Raw genomic sequence first — 16,971 nt, forward strand, 5'->3', positions numbered from 1 at the left:
AAAGTATTGGATGCTATTGGTCATGGTCATGGTCATGGACCATTATGTTACTCAGAATATTAATTAATTCATGTTAAAAAATTTATTTCAAAAACTTTATTACTACTTGTATCTGTCAAAAATCGTATTTGGTCTTGTCAGGTGCAATAATGAAGCACATACTAAATAAACGGTAGATTTTATCGTTTATACTACTGGTAAATGGCAATGGGAAATCTCATTCAAATTACTAATACAAAAACAAAATTTTAAAATTACATTGAAAAATACTAAAATTATCCGGTACAGTACTTCTACAGACATAAAGCCCAAAAGGCCATTTAAAACGGGTCTGGATCCATAGCCGGATCAGCATTCAAATCCAAGCCCATATTTTTCTGTGCGTCGTTCGTCACTGTTGTCATCTCCGCTGTAACACTGTTATTTTCTGCGTTACTGATTTCCCACTCCAACGCCCCTCTGTTCGTTAAATTACGTCCTTCACCGACGCCGTTATCCTTCTTGAAGTAATTAACCGCCACACGTATTCTTCTGAGTATCGCAAAGAACTCGTCGACCTCCTCCTCCGTCACAGTCGTCCCTTCTCCGTTAACTTCTCGCGCCTTTTTTTGTGACCCGGATTCGCCGTCGTCGTTTTGCCCCAGTTTCCTCTTCTCTGGCTTCGTTCTTTTACCTTCAGACATCTTCGATAGTTGTGTACAATCTGAGGTGTATTTTTGTAAGTCTCTTGTATTCTATCTGTGAAGAGAGAGGCGGAACTTGGAAGTTGATATTCGTGGCAGTGATGAGTCGTTATGTCGATTCGAGATTTGCTCAATTATCAGTTATAAGGAGCCTGTGCATGACAACGCATTGCCATCACGTATCATCAAGTAAAACGTGCACAATGTAGTTTGAAATGGAAGGTTCTTTTTTTGGCAAGGTGTCGTTTGTTCATTGGCAGATTATTAACTCAATCTGGTGATGCGATGGAGGATGCGTTGCGGGGCAGCATGCGGCATGTGGGGCGTGGGGAGTGGAAGTGGAGGTGATTAAAGTCAGAGTTAGGTTTTAGGTTGGGATGAAGACTGAAGAGTGGAGAATCTGCGGCAGAAGTTTCAAAAACTAAACAGTAAAAGAGGATATACAACTACAGTAATATAGTAAACACCAGATGCAGTCTAATATAACAGTTCAAATCCAGGAATAATATCCAGATTACTTGTTTGGAGCAACATAACTTAATGTTGACCATTTACTTCAAATTATTATCTTCGATTAAAATAATAAATTAAAACTTGTCGTCTAATAAGGATGATATTGAGAGACGCTAAATTAGAACAGTATTGTAATTAAATTACGAAAGCGTAGTCTTTGTTTGTTGTGGACAAGAGGGGTTAACGCCTACAGCAGCTAGTGAGGCTTGCTATATCAGATAGAAAGCTCAGTTATATGCCAAATTTTCAGACCAAACCATAAATTTGGAATTATGTTTTATTTGGACCAAGCTATTTGTTGCCTCAGAATCGAGATTTGGCTTAGGACCATCCAGATCACCAAGTCTAGGAAGGGGACCGATTCCGTTATTATAAGCGTGACTTAATTGATGATTGTTTTGAGTGAGACAAGATGAAGTGAATGAAACAAGAAAATGTAGCATGGACCCAACGTGGTCTTGGGATGTCTGAAACAGACTTGACNATATGCCATTGCTTATCTTTTTTGATGGGTAATTGTAGGATACAACTACAGTAATATAGTAAGCACCAGATGCATTCTAATATAACAGTTCAAATCCAGGAATAATATCCAGATTACTTGTTTGGAGCAACATAACTTAATGTTGACCATTTACTTCAAATTATTATCTTCGATTAAAATAATAAATTAAAACTCTAATAAGGATGATGTTGAGAGAGGCTAAATTAGAACAGTATTGTAATTAAATTACGAAAGCGTAGTCTTTGTTTGTTGTGGACAAGAGGGGTTAACGCCTACAGCAGCTAGTGAGGCTTGCTATATCAGATAGAAAGCTCAGTTATATGCCAAATTTTCAGACCAAACCATAAATTTGGAATTATGTTTTATTTGGACCAAGCTATTTGTTGCCTCAGAATCGAGATTTGGCTTAGGACCATCCAGATCACCAAGTCTAGGAAGGGGACCGATTCCGTTATTATAAGCGTGACTTAATTGATGATTGTTTTGAGTGAGACAAGATGAAGTGAATGAAACAAGAAAATGTAGCATGGACCCAACGTGGTCTTGGGATGTCTGAAACAGACTTGACTGGTGTCTAACATTTGAGGCCTACTTTAGTGCGATGAATCCATTTCAATAGATTATTGGGCCAAAGATTGGACCAAACTGTGGTCCATTCTCTGCGCATTTTGTCAGTTTAGCCTTGTTAACTGGCAACAGTTTGACGTATGAGCTTACCTCAGATTTATATCAATTATTGCATACCTTGCTCAATAAGGATATGACTAATTTTTATAAATTTTATACTGCATTTAACTTATTTCTTAAATAATTATTATTTTCACTTTTATTTGACGGTTAACAGTGACACAATCAAATACAAGAGATCGAAGTTATAGTTACTCTTTTCTTATCCTTTCCTACAATGCTATTCGAAATAAATAAATAATAACCTGGTGACTGGCGACTTGATATAAAACAGTTTAATAAAAATAACTTTTAAATACCATATTTAAACACAAACAACTCTAAATAAACAAAATTAACCTATGTTTAAGTTTTTTATTATTATGAATTACTTTCCAATATGATTATTTTTGGGTGTGTTGCTCTAAAAGAGATTCCTTTATTATTTTTAAAACTTCGTCTGAAAATGAGATGTAATCATTTACGTTGCGGTTGTTACAAATTATGTGAAGAGTTTCAATAAGCATGACAATGTTCTTTGGAATTCTGGGGACCCGTCCCGCCCCGCCCCATATGGGGCGTGAAAGGCCTAGTTTTTTCAGGGATAGGGGCGGGGGGCGTTTTAATGCCAATCCCGGGGATAGAGCGAGGGTAGGTGATGCCTTTCCCCCACCCTGCTCCACCCTGTATATAATATATAAAATTAAAATATATATATACACTTTTAATACCTTTATATTTCACCTAATTAAACAATTATCCTACCTATATAAATCCATATTTTCCCCACCCTAAACAATTGAATAAGAACAAACCCTAACCCATATTTATGTAAAATTAATTATGTTTAAACGATTAATTTAATTGTTTGTCATGTGGATGAGAATTAATTATGTTTAAGCGATTAATTTAAGTGTTTGTCATGTGGATCAAAATTAATTATTGTGTTTGGTAATGTGCAAATTAATTTATATTTGTGTAAAATTAACGGGACAAGGACGAGCCTCCAACATTCCCTTATGAGGCGAGAAAGAAGAATTCCTATTATCCTTGTAATGGGGATGGGGCCGGGATGGGTATGGTGAATGAGATCCCCGCCCTGCCCCATTTCCATGCCTAAGTTTCAAAAGACAATTAATTATATCCTATAGAGGAGTTGTCAACATGTGGTAAAGAAACATAGGCTGCGTTTGTTTCACATTTGGGAATACTACTTTTAGTATTCCCAAAAAAGTTAAACAGTAAAATACCCAAAAATTCAGATTTTTGGGAATACTACTCCCAATATTATTCAACTTTTTTTAAACCCCTTAAATTTGATAATTTAATTAAATACCCCTAAATATTTTTTTTAAAATTACAAAAACACCACAATAATCCACATTTACCAGATTCCGGCCACCACCACCGGAAAATGGCTGGAATCTGGTAGAATAGCGCACTACCGGCTGAATCTGGCCGGTAGTGCGCCGATCTAGCCTTTTCCGGCCAGATCCACGGTGGATCTGGCCGGAAAAGGCCAGATCTAAGGCCAAAGATCTGGCCGTTGACGGCCAGATCTTTGGCCGTAACACTCGGTCACGACGGCCAACAAACGATCGTCATTGACCATCAACGACGACCATTTGTTGGCCATCGTTGAGAGCAAATACGGCCAGATCTGACGGCCAGATCTGACCGTAGATCTGGCCTTTTCCGGCCAGATCCACCATGGATCTGGCCGGAAAAGGCCATAGCGACGCATGACCAGCAAGATCCAACCGGTCATGCGCCCATACGGCGACTCCGGCCACCTCCGGTGGTGGTCGCCGGCTGGGGGTGTTTGAGGGTGGGTTAGGGGTATTTTTGTTAACTTTTAATGTTTTATTATAGGGGGTATTTTGTAAAAAAACAAACATAAAAGGTATTTTATTAATTTTAAATTCTACCTCGTAATACCGCCCAATTCAACTTTTTTTTTTTAACTTTTTTCAAAAAACTTTTCCAAAACCCCCAAATTTTGAACCAAACGCAGCCATAGTTTTTGTCTTTTTGATGAATTAATGTAATTTAAATATGTTTAAAACACCAAGTTTTAAAACGACCCGCCCGGTCGTTGAACGGTTCAACCGGGACCTGGAAGCTTCAACGGATCGGGTTTATGCTTTTTATATTCACCCAAAACCCTAAGATTTGGGAGGGTGATCGGTGATCAATTGACGGCCAGAATCATGGGGCTTTTGAAGATAAGGGTCGGTGAATGCAATGGTGTTGATGGCGTTGATTTCGGTAAGTAAATCGACCAGAAATTTAACAAATCTGGCAGCGGCAACAATGGGATTTTGCTGGTGATTGGCGAGGCTAACGGGGGGGGGTGAGGTGGGTTTGGTTAGGAGAAAGAGATGAGTAATTCCTAGGTGATGGGGAGGGCTGTCGACGTCAACGTTGGTGGGATCTGGCCAAAATAGAACCTATTTTGGTCAGATCTTGGGTAAATTTTAATGGAAAAGGCTCAAGGGACGATTGAGGTTGCATCTGGGGTATCATCGCTGCCAATTAGTCGATTGATGTTTCGGGGTGTGTTTGAACATATAATAACTATATTAATTTTTAAGAGTATTGAATTTTAAAAGTTTTTATAATCAGTTAAACCGATTAACTAAGGACCCAAAAACTTTACTGGGTTCGGGTTAGGTTTTGAAACATGTAAAACACACATTTATAACACCAAAAATTAATGCATAACCGGATCCTTCGGAATACGTTTAATTGATTGCATATAAATACAATAATAATTAATGACAGTTTAAAAATCATACAATATAAGAAACATATTCTGATTAGATTGCAATGGCCTAGGAATAGGGTAATCCAAAGATGATTTGTCTCCACGTGAGGCCATGCATGCTTCATTACCCTGGAATCTTTCAATCTGCACTTTTTCAGGAATATGTTTTAACTTCCAGGCAAACATCGGGTAGGGGATAATATCAGCTCAAATAAGATCTTGCATATTTTATTTTATATTTTACAATCCTCACTATTTTAATTTAGAATTCGAAATGACCTGTGAATTCTCTGAATCGAAGTCAACTAATTAATTAGCTTTAAACTAACTAATGGTTGTACTTGTACACGCAATTGACACACATGTGATGTGATCACGGGGATTATATATAGATGCTACGGCCACTGGCAGACCTGGAACTTTGTCGAGAGGGGTCTCTGCAGCTTCATTATCATTGTCAATCAATAGTAATTTTTTTTAAAAATTCATCAAACTTTAAGTAAAAAGAAAATATGATATATATATATATATATATAAAATAAAATAATATTTTTCTACTTGAATAAATATATAAGAAACAAAACGTTAGTAAAATAATTAAAAATAATATCCAATTTAAGAAAATACAAAAAAAAATTTACGTGAAAAAACGTCTTAATGTGAAGAGAGAAAAAACTCTAAACCTAAACCTAAACCTTAAATCTTAACTAATTTACTTTCAATTGAAACTCTTCTCTTATCCATTGATGTTATTTTGCGTGTTTGGCTTACTACTTTTATCTGTATTTAGACCAGATTTTTGAAATTGTGTTTGTTTTATTACTGAAGAATCCAACTCTGATAATAGAATCTGACACAATCTGACATTGACCGTTACATTTTTTTTTTCTTTTTTTTTTTTTTTTCACTGCATCCTCACCATTTCACTTTCTTTCCGTGCTTCAGTTCTCAATTCAATAACCGTTTTAGTGCTTCACTTTCTCATATCCATCACCACCATTTAGTCACCATTTCAGTTTCTGATAATCCATACCAGGTTCGATGCTTCACTTCCCAGTTTGCATTACCACCATCTCCTTCAGTTTCCAGTACCAGCACCGTGAACCCCCATGCCCTGTGTACAAACTCACATTGTAACCCAACGTGAACCCACCGTCAACCGGAAACCAGCCCACCCCGAGCCTCCACGCACCACAACGACCTATCTCTCCCCAACCCAGCCCACCCGAGCCACCACGACCCGAGATCACCCCAACCCAGCCTACCCGAGCCACCCCGACCCCAACCCAGCCCACCCGAGCCACCACGCAGCCACCCGAGCCACCACGCACCGATCTACCCACACAAGCCACACCAAGCCACCACGACACCCAACCCAGCCCACCCGAGCCACCACGCAGCCACCCCGAGCCACAAGCACCGATCTACCCCACACAAGCCCACCAAGCCACCACGCACCACCACTACCCCCCACAAGCCCACCCGAGCCACCACGCACCACCACGCACCCCAACCCAGCCCACCCGAGCCACACGCACCCACCCCAAGCCACCACGCCCCCGATCTACCCCACACAAGCCCACCAAGCCACCAAGAGCCACCACGACCCCAACCCAGCCCACCGAGCCACCATGCACCACCACGACCCAACCAGCCACCGCCACACGCACACCACGACCCCAACCAGCCCACCCGAGCCACCACGCACCCACCACGAGCCACCAAGCACCCACCACCCCGATCTACCCCACACAAGCCCACCCAAGCCACCACGCACCACCACGACCCCAACCAAGCCACCACGCACCACCACGACCCCAACCAAGTCCACCCAAGCACCACGCACCCACCACGACCCCAACCCAGGCACTCGAGCCACCACGCACCACCCCAGCCACCACGATCTCCATCAAACCCACACCCCAATCCCATCAAACCCACCTCATATCTGCGTAAAGACAACACCATTTTGAAACTGAATTTTTTTCAGAATAAAATGCTTGTTTTGTCTAATAAAACAAACCCAAACCCACACATATAAAAGCAATTGGTTTTTCGGCTTTTAATTGGGTTTTTTTGGGGCAATTCTTGTTTTATTTGGGATTTGTTTAATTCGGTTTTTATTTGATTAGGCTATTGGCATATAATTGTTAATTCGGTTTTTATTTATTCGGTAATTGGCACAGGATTGTTTTAATTGGGTTTTTGTTTTGTTTGACAGTTTTAATCTCGTGTACACACGGATCCATTTAATTGTATTGGATGTTATCTGACTCAGAGAAGGGAAAGAGACTCACGACGTACCAAATCAATTTGTGTAAGTTCCGTATCTATTTGTTTTCAAGACACCGAGCCGCTATTTTTTTCAATTTTTTTTTGGAAAATTGTATTAGTATTGTTTTTTTTTTTATTAATCCTTTGAATTTGGACTTTAATAATGCGTTTTGTATTGGTTAAATGAATTTTATTCCGGTTTCACTAATTGATTTATTGTTTTATAGATTTGACATCGTTCTTTAATCGTACCCAGAAATTACGCTCATATGCCTAGATGGCAGCATAATTTATCTCGACGTCGCAGGATTGATATTACTTGCAACAGAGGCGAAAGTTTCGAGTTTTAGAGTTGGAGTTCGTCATACACCCTGTGGTCGACAGTGTCTGTCTTCCTGCATTGACGTCTTCAAGCAGTGTCGGACGAACGAGGTACACTTTTATATGTGTTTAGTTGATTACGTAACATGTGATTATTATATTGTGTAATGTGCTTGGTGATTGTATGGTGCCCAATGTTGGTTGTCCCTCACGTACTGTCCTTAGATGGGTGATTTGGGCTTGGTCTGCTGAGATGACACACAGATTTCTGGTCCTGTTATCTGAGCGGGCAAAACTTCACATGGTACTGCAATAAAAACAGCTGATACCAAGAAATGGTGGACGACCTATCATCATTGGGGCAGGAGATCAACGTGACACAATTAGCCCTAAGTTCTTTCGCCTGCGAAACTTTATCAAGCATGGCGGAAATTGCTGCAACACCAGGATTCGGGTGGGATCAAGAGTCACAAAGTCCAACGTGTCCCGTTGAGGTTTGGCAAGAATATGTCAAGGTAAATATATTTTTAACTATTATTATTCAACGTCATTGTAAATATACGCATTTTTTCGGACTGCTAAATATTAATAATTATTCGTTTAACTCATCAGCAAAACCCACTGGCGCAACAATTTTACCACAGGGACTTCCCCACAAGGAACTTTATGAAATAATATTTGAGAAGCAAACTGCCACTGGAAGATATGCGTACACATCTACATCCCAACAGGTGGAGCCTTCCAGGTATTTCCAATCCCGGCTCGGTTCCTAGGATGATAGCGACTTTGAACCTGATCCTGATCGTTTGACAGGGAAAAACGGCCAAACATATCTGGTCATGGAGGAGCGAGAAATCGGAGGCATAGAAGGGGGCCCGGACATACAAATGCGGATGCCATTTATAGCTTGAGGATGAGCTTGCGGAAAAGCGGACAATGGGATCCAGGGCTTCCGATCGTCCTAGAGATGAGAGGGAAGAAGCGAACACCAGTGCTCCATCTGATCCTTTCTCCATGAGCAATTGTATTGACATCATGACGGCCATGCAAGTACCGACACAGTTTTTTCTGCCGACTGTCACGTACTTATATGAAAATCCAGGGTGGGCGAGATATTTGTGAAACTCCCACTGGACGAAAGGGCTAACGGATTCAAAAAACTTTTTCAATAATTCGTAGATGACACTATATTTCATTATTGTTGGCAACAATTTGTATGCGTCAGTGGGCAGTTGTCAACAATTACAATTTATAACGTTACTGTATGAATTATTTATGTGATATTGTAATGTGTAAACACTGTTTTAGATTGTCATTGCAATTAAATATGACTGTTATATTTTTCAAAGTAGTACAACAACTATTAATTGTTGATAAAGTTTTGCAAATGGGTAGGTTTAAATGCGTCGTCTAGCCGACAGGAAGAAGACAACGTGCTACAGATGAGAGGGACGAAGAAGAAATACTGACAGATATAGCCATTGCACTATGCGGTTTGCCGCGTTAGAAGCAAGTCGACCTCAACCACGACAACAATCTGTATTAACTGGTCATCAGTACATGTTGGAAGTACTCAACGGTCATCCGACAGGATCTATGACAAGTGCCGCATGGACAGAGACTGTTTTACATTGTTATGTGAATTTTTGTCCGATCAAGGCAAATTGCAACCAACCAGGAGGACGAGTTTAGAAGAAACAAGTTATGATATTTCTAACAATCGTTGGAAAAATGAGACAATCAGAACGATGATGGAGGATTTCCAACATCGGGTGAGACGATTTCTAGACATGTACCGCCGTTTGCGATGCTATATGTGAGTTGAAGACAGAGTTTATCAGACCACCTGACTTCAATGATGTTCCATGGGAAATATCAGCCAACAGAAAATATTACCCTTTCTTTAAGGTACTGGTTCATTATGTTTTGTATTGTAGATAGTTTAGTTCATTGTTTATTAATTTTTAGTAGGTTAATATTAGTGAAATGACATTTCATGATAGGCTGTATTGGAGCCATAGATGGCACACGTATACGCTTCGGTTCCACGTGAATTTGCCATTAGGTACCGGAATCGCAAAGGATCGAGTCACAGATATAATGGGTATGCGACTTTAACATGTGTTCACTTAGTCGTTACTGGTGGGAAGGATCAGCGCATGATTCAAGAGTTTTAAATTCAATTATTGATGATCCTAATTCTGGATTCCCATATCCTCCACCAGGTATAAGTATTTTCTTGACAGTATTACAGCGTATTACATCCACTGTTGAGCCTGTAATTCAAATAAAATGTCTGATATTATTCAGGGAAATACTATTTGGTTGATGCGGGTTATCAAATGGGATGGGTTCCTCGCCCCTCATAGGCAAGTGGCTTACCATATTTTTGATCACCGCCGTAACCGAAGGGGGCCACAAGAGTTGTAATTACAGACATGCTTCATCCGCAATGTTATCGAGAGAACCTTTGGGTTTTGAAAAAACGGTTCCGATTCTAAATGGAATGAACAATTATCCGTTGGACAAACAGGGAAGATTGTCATGGCATGTTGTGTACTTCATAATTTTATAAGAATGTACAATATGGACGACCGTATCTTCGAACAAAACAATATAGTATGGTAATGAGCAAGCATATTGTGTCATCAAAACGGGGCAGATATGGCGGAAATGGGAAGGATCGAGTCAACCGCAACAAGGTATATAGACAACATGATGACTGTACGGAAAACATAACGATGCACTGTGGGTAGCACAGTGGACCATGTCATAGGTGTTACTGGAGTAAACTGTAATAAGATTGTAAGGGTTGATAATTAGTATTTTGTCAATATGTATTAATGTGATGTTTTAAACGTTGGATACTACTTGAAATTAATATGGGTTTTTGTTTTTTAATATATACGGGTAACAAAATTATCAATAAAATATTTAGATTATTAAAATGTGAGGTGATAAGTTATATATATATAATAATACATTATTTTAACAAAATACAATAAAATATTTTATTAATAAATCATTTATAAACAAATATATTAATCAAATATTTAACACAAATATCAAGATCAAAATACTCTACCAAACACATATTCTGAAAATCATATTCTCGTAATCATAACCCTATCCAACTATCCAATACTATCCTCAAAATCCTACCCAAAATACTAAACCAAACGCACCCATTGATGTCTTATGGAAATTTGTGATGAAATTTGAAGGGAAGAAGCAAGGGCGGAATGGAAAAATGAATTGAGTTATATGCACTTTTAAAATAATGTTTTATATGGTTAAGTTCTTTTAAAAAAAAAATAGTAAACAATTATATTTGCTCTTAATATTAGATTGTCATTGTCAAAGAATGATTCAAACTGAATTATAATCTGATTTTTTTTTTTTTTTAATTATGTCAGGTCCTTACCATTAGTCAGAGGATAGATTTGTGAAAAGAGTATAACATAATCATTCGAAATTTATCAAAATCAAGGAAATATAATGATAATTACTAAGTAGATCATTAGTTTATAATTATATAAATTATTAATCTTCATTTCTATTAATAAAGAGTGTAAATTACAGTGTGAAATCTTTCATTAGTAGAAGGAATTGACATGTGTTTAGTCATTACTTAGGTAGAAAAATGAAAGACATAATGGTAAGTGCATATGAAATGATAGTGAAGTCAAGTTATAGAATTAAAAAATCACAGTTAATAGTGATTTGTGTAATAATTTATATGGACTAAATTAGGGGAAAGGGGGACGACAGAAATGTCAAATTAACAAAGACATATATAATTCCGAAGAGTAAGAAGGGATTATAGGGAAGACTTTTCCATAAAAAAATTGGTTTTTTTTTTTTTAATTTGAAGGTAAACCCAGGATCCGACCCTGTCAAGGGCATCAGACAGTTTAATGACTCTTAATATGAAATAAACTATGTAAAGCCCAACAGGTTAGGTTTTAAATTCTGCCTATAGATCTCTAATTTGAGGTATTAATATTTTACTCCGTAAGCAAATTCTTTAATCGGTTAAAAAAGATGATTAATACATATACAGAGGTACTCAAACATTGGAAGAACTCAAATAAATCATATGAACAAATGTTGATTAATGGATGGTGCCTGTCTAAGCTTTAAACATCTGTTTTGTTTTCATTAGTTGTGATTATGATGGCCTTGCCCAAATTATAACATTGAAATAAATTATTTCTATATATTTGAATTTTCAAATAATTCTAAAATAAATTATCAATAAAAAAGATTAACGTACATGAAGGGAAAGGGAGTTATGTTTATGCTTCATTTTATTGAATTGATATTGTTCAATAAGTAACTCAATGATACAAAAATTATATGAACGTTATATAGTATTTTTCATGCATAAACCTAATATCACTCACCTACAATTCTTTCCAATTGTCATATAATTCTACTTATATCTAAAAATAATTTAAACATTATATTGTACTTATAACATACATGTTCTTATTGAAATACCCGATAATGTTTTAACATATCAACTACCATTAGGTGGTTTGGTGGTAAAATAATAAAAGATAATCTAATATGGTCATCCGAGTTCGAGTTTCTTCGAAAGTAAAAAATCAAGAGGAGAATCAAACATAGTCTCTCAAGTTCGAATTCCCTTTGAAGATAAAAAAGCAAGAGGACCATCTAATATAGTCTCTCTAGTCCGAGTCATCATAGTTGCTAATAAAGGTGGTTATTGGAGTTTATAACCCAACTGGTAATTCTAGAATTCCAAATGATTAATTGAAGTGCGTGTAATTAAACTGCCCAAAACCAAGTTATTAAAAAAAAAAAAAAAAAAAATCATGTTTACCATATCTAAGAATTTCATTGTCCAATAAGGCTGTTTTAAAGTACCCTAGTCATTTCCCCACGTTTTGTTGAAAAGTCTTAACCAACCAGGTGAAATCTTTCTCATTTTTGTACCACTTTATCCGCATAACATTATGATAAGAAAAAACGTAGTTATGTTTTTTCCTCTTTCATACATTCTAAGTACTAATATGATTTAACATTATAAATGACCATGTTTAATATTTACTAGAATGAATAATAATTCAGTTGTGACAATTACTGCTCAGGCTCCATTTTATTGCATTCATCGTTTTTAATGATTTATTGATTTGTGACAAAAACTATATGCACATTGACATGAACCATAATTTTGATTTGAGAAGGTGGTATTTTCATGCTCAAACGGCTTCCTAACATCTCTCAACTAATATTTCAGTATTACTTTCACATTGTCGTAGAGAAAGGGAACAAAAAGATTGTTGTGCACATTCTTCGTGTACAATACTAAAATTAAAATTATCTTGAAATTCACCTTGTGGCTTTCGCATATATAGGTAACGGCTAACAACATTAACTTGATTGTACTTTTTTCTTTTTTCTTCTTTTAAATCGAAAAGAGTTGAAACCACCACTGGCATCTGGCCCATGCATAATTTCCATCTCACCTCCGCCGAATAAACCACCCTCTCTACTCATCAATATTTGCTCCTCTTGAAAACAAAATATTATTATTAGTTTTTTTTATGATAAGAGGCATCCGAAACAGTTTATACGTATCTAAACTAATGTTTCAGGTCTTTGAAATTATCAGTTAAGTAAGAATTTTAATGGATATTCCTATTAACAATCAACAAGAAAATCGAACTCAAGATCTCTTACTAACAATTGATTAGAGAATTAAATTTAAAATCTCTTGGATAATATAATAAAAAATATCTATCAAACCACTCACAACCGTTTAATTCTTATTTAAATTTAGAAGAAGGAACGGGAGATCCAAAAGCAAGCATCCAAAGCTATTTCATTAATAATTTTGTCTTTAACGGAAACATGTCGAGATAAAATGAACGAAAGAAAAGAAAAGAAGGAACGTAACAGTAACACTAGTCTAACGGGACAGAAAATGACAATAATATTATATGAAGAAGGTTCGTCACTACTCAGGAGAGCATATAATTTCAGACACAATCACGCTTTGGATTTTGCAGTTACCGATCAAATTTTGTCCTTGTCTTCCTCTCATTAATAATCAACCTAACTCCCATTTAAATTATAAATTTATTAATTTTGGACCACCGACTTCATTTCTTATAGTTTCCTCAAGACCCAATCTTGAAAATCAAGTCTTAAAAATTAACAATATTAATCATACAAAATAAGGGCTTCAGATCAAATAATTTTAAACAGCCTCTGAGACTTAAGTCGCGTCTTAAATTATTAAAAATGCATTTGGCGTTGAAGGAATTGTCTGGTGTAACTCATTTTTGAGACTGCATCTAATATCTTCGATAATGTTTTATAAAGAATGAGTTGACGTAGAATGGAAAAAATACAATGGATTAGGATCTCAACTTCAGACCTTTTCATTTTATTATCTTAAATATATTTATTAATTCTATTACTTTTCATTATGGAGTTATAATATTATTATTGTTACATGAGTATTTTATTTTTTTAAAATTATATTACGGTTTCATGAGATTCTGTTTTTGTGATTATATCATATTATAAATCAAGGGAATATTTTGGGAATTATAAGAAAAACTAATTCGATATTGAAAAAAGAAATTTAACTTCAGTTGGTTATTTTATAAGAAAAACAGAATGCATGGTTTTAATTTTATTTCTCATTTTGGTAATTTAGTAAAAGTTTTGGTGACATATGCTAGAAATTATTCAACCCTTGTGTGACTTATAAGATTGATTAAATAAAGGGAGAACGACTTACACGTACCCAAGGTTTATCGTAACGACAAGTTGGTACCCAAAAGGTTTTGAAACGACAAATAGGTACCTTCCGTCATGTTCTGTTAGTGGTTTCTGTTTATTACTGTTTATTAATAGTAAAAAGACTAAAATGCCCTTAAAAGTTTGAATTTTAGTTTTTTATAAATTTCTAAAAAACCCCCTAAGTTTACAAATTTAACTAAATACCCCAATGTATAAAATTTTTGTAAAATAACAAAAACACCCCCGCCACCTGCAGTGCCAGATTCCGGCCACCACCGTCGGAATCTGGCCGGAAAGTTGCGTTACGACACAGACCCGTCGGATCTGTGTCGTGACGCACGATAGGCCTTTTCCCGAGCCGTGGGCTGATCTGGCGGGAAAGGCCAGATCTACGGCTAGATCTGGCCGTCGACGCCGCAAAACTCCATTGCGGCGTGACGGCCAGATCTGGCAGTAGATCGTGGCCCTTTCGGCCAGATCAGCCACGGATCTGGCCGGAAAAGGCCAGATTGGCTGTTGCTTCGACGGCCAGATCTTGCCTTCCAGCCAGACCGTGGCGGATCTGATCGGAAAGGTCAGATCGGCACGTTACGACACAGACCCGATGGGTCTGTGTCGTAATGTAGTTTTCCGGCCAGATTCCGGCGATGGTGGCCGAATCTGGCATGGGGGTGTTTTTGTTATTAACAAATTTTTATATATGGGGGGTTTAATTAAATTAGAAAACTTAAGGGGTTTTTTAGAAATTTTTAAATTTTTAAAAAACTAAAATTAAAACTTTGAAGGACATTTTAGTCTTTCACTATTAATAAACAGAATGCATGGTTTTAATTTTATTTCTCATTTTGGTAATTTAGTAAAAGTTTTGGTGACATATACTAGAAATTAATCAACCCTTGTGTGAATTATAAGATTGATTAAATTATCCATAGGTAAAAGAAAGTGACCTCTCTGTTGATTGGTCTGATTGATTTGACATTAAACAAGTGAATTGCGTGTAAGAGATTTGATTGATAGTTGCTCCAAATTTAATTACGTTTTCGTATGAATTGACCATGCACGTGCTTCTTCTACAAAATATTGAAATTTTCAAATGTTTGGTTGTATAAAGAGTAATACTAACCTTAGGCAGAACATATAAAAGATAAATCCAATCATTGAAAAAAAGAAAAAACGAGAGAGAAGTAGGTAATTATAAATTTTAAGGGTTGGATTTGTCTTTTTGTATGACTCTTTGTAAGACTAGTAGTACTCTTATATAAATTGGTAACATTATCTTTCCTATTGGATTGCTTTTCTTCATTTTTATTAATATTTTTGAGTAATTCAATAAAAGCAGAGAACGTTAATCAATAACTTTAATACCATATAAAATAAATTTCGGAAAATAAAAACTTTATAAACTAAGTATTATGAATATATATTATTTTTTATAATAAGGAAGTTCCATTATTTAAGAGAATACTAAAGAGTATGAGATTAAGATAAAACTATAGGTTTTGTTTGGATTGTTTCCCCTTCTAAATTTTTTCAAGTATGGTTGATTTCTTTGATAATATTATGAATTTGCACAATGTTTTAGCATCCTCATCTGGTTATTAGAGTGTAACATTTTTCAAGTATGGTTGATTTCTTTGATAATTTATAGCAACGGTCACATATCACATCCTAAACTCAATAAACTAAGATATTGATTGGTGTAATAAAACTAATTTGGTCATTGTTTCAAATTTACATAATGTATTTAATTCCTTGTAACAGCCACCATCATATATATTATATTCTATCAATAAGGTACCTACCCAAGTATTTCTAAGAAGATTTAAACTTACAGCCAGGAAAGTTGATTTTTTTTTTCCGTTAAAATTGATGGAAGACCAAGTTTGACCATTTTAATTACAAATTTGCCCATGGTTTATTTGTCAAAATCAAAATGTTAATTGAATAAGGACATTTTTTAAAACAGAAACCTAATAAGATACGTAAAATATTAAAACATATACTTTATTTTAACATATTTAAATTTTGTGTTACAAAGTAGTTAATACTTATATTAAATTGCATAATACTATACATACCACACTTTTATACAACATTATTCATACAACATGATGTGGCAAAAAATGATTGGTTGCTTTTAAATTAAAATAAACTTTCACCCAATCATCTTTTGCCACATCATGCTGTATAAAAATGTTGTATGTGTGGTATTACTCAAATTATATTGAAATTTTATGTTAAATTATATAGAACATTTTCTTTTTTAAAGTTTATTGAACATTTATGTTAAAGTTTATTAAAAATTATTTTTAAAATTTTGTAAAAATATATTAAATTTTACCCCTATAAAAGTTATATTAAATATTTTTTTTTATAATATTATTGAATTTTAGCAAAAAGTTTTATATTTATTACTCTTTTTAATAGAATATGTTTGTAATTGAATTTTGGTAAAATTATTA

At 35.7% G+C, this 16,971-nt stretch overlaps 1 protein-coding gene across 1 annotated transcript; it reads right to left on the minus strand.

Moving 5' to 3' along the window:
* Positions 1-320: 320 nt before the first annotated feature.
* On the minus strand, positions 321-683 carry LOC116123248 (protein NIM1-INTERACTING 2-like). Its single transcript, XM_031409043.1, has one exon. It carries the CDS (start codon positions 681-683, stop codon positions 321-323), a length of 363 nt encoding a protein of 120 aa, XP_031264903.1.
* Between the last annotated feature and the right edge of the window lie 16,288 nt (positions 684-16,971).

This window comes from Pistacia vera, unplaced genomic scaffold (genome assembly GCF_008641045.1).
Source record: "Pistacia vera cultivar Batoury unplaced genomic scaffold, PisVer_v2 Contig1406, whole genome shotgun sequence".
NCBI lineage: Eukaryota > Viridiplantae > Streptophyta > Magnoliopsida > Sapindales > Anacardiaceae > Pistacia > Pistacia vera.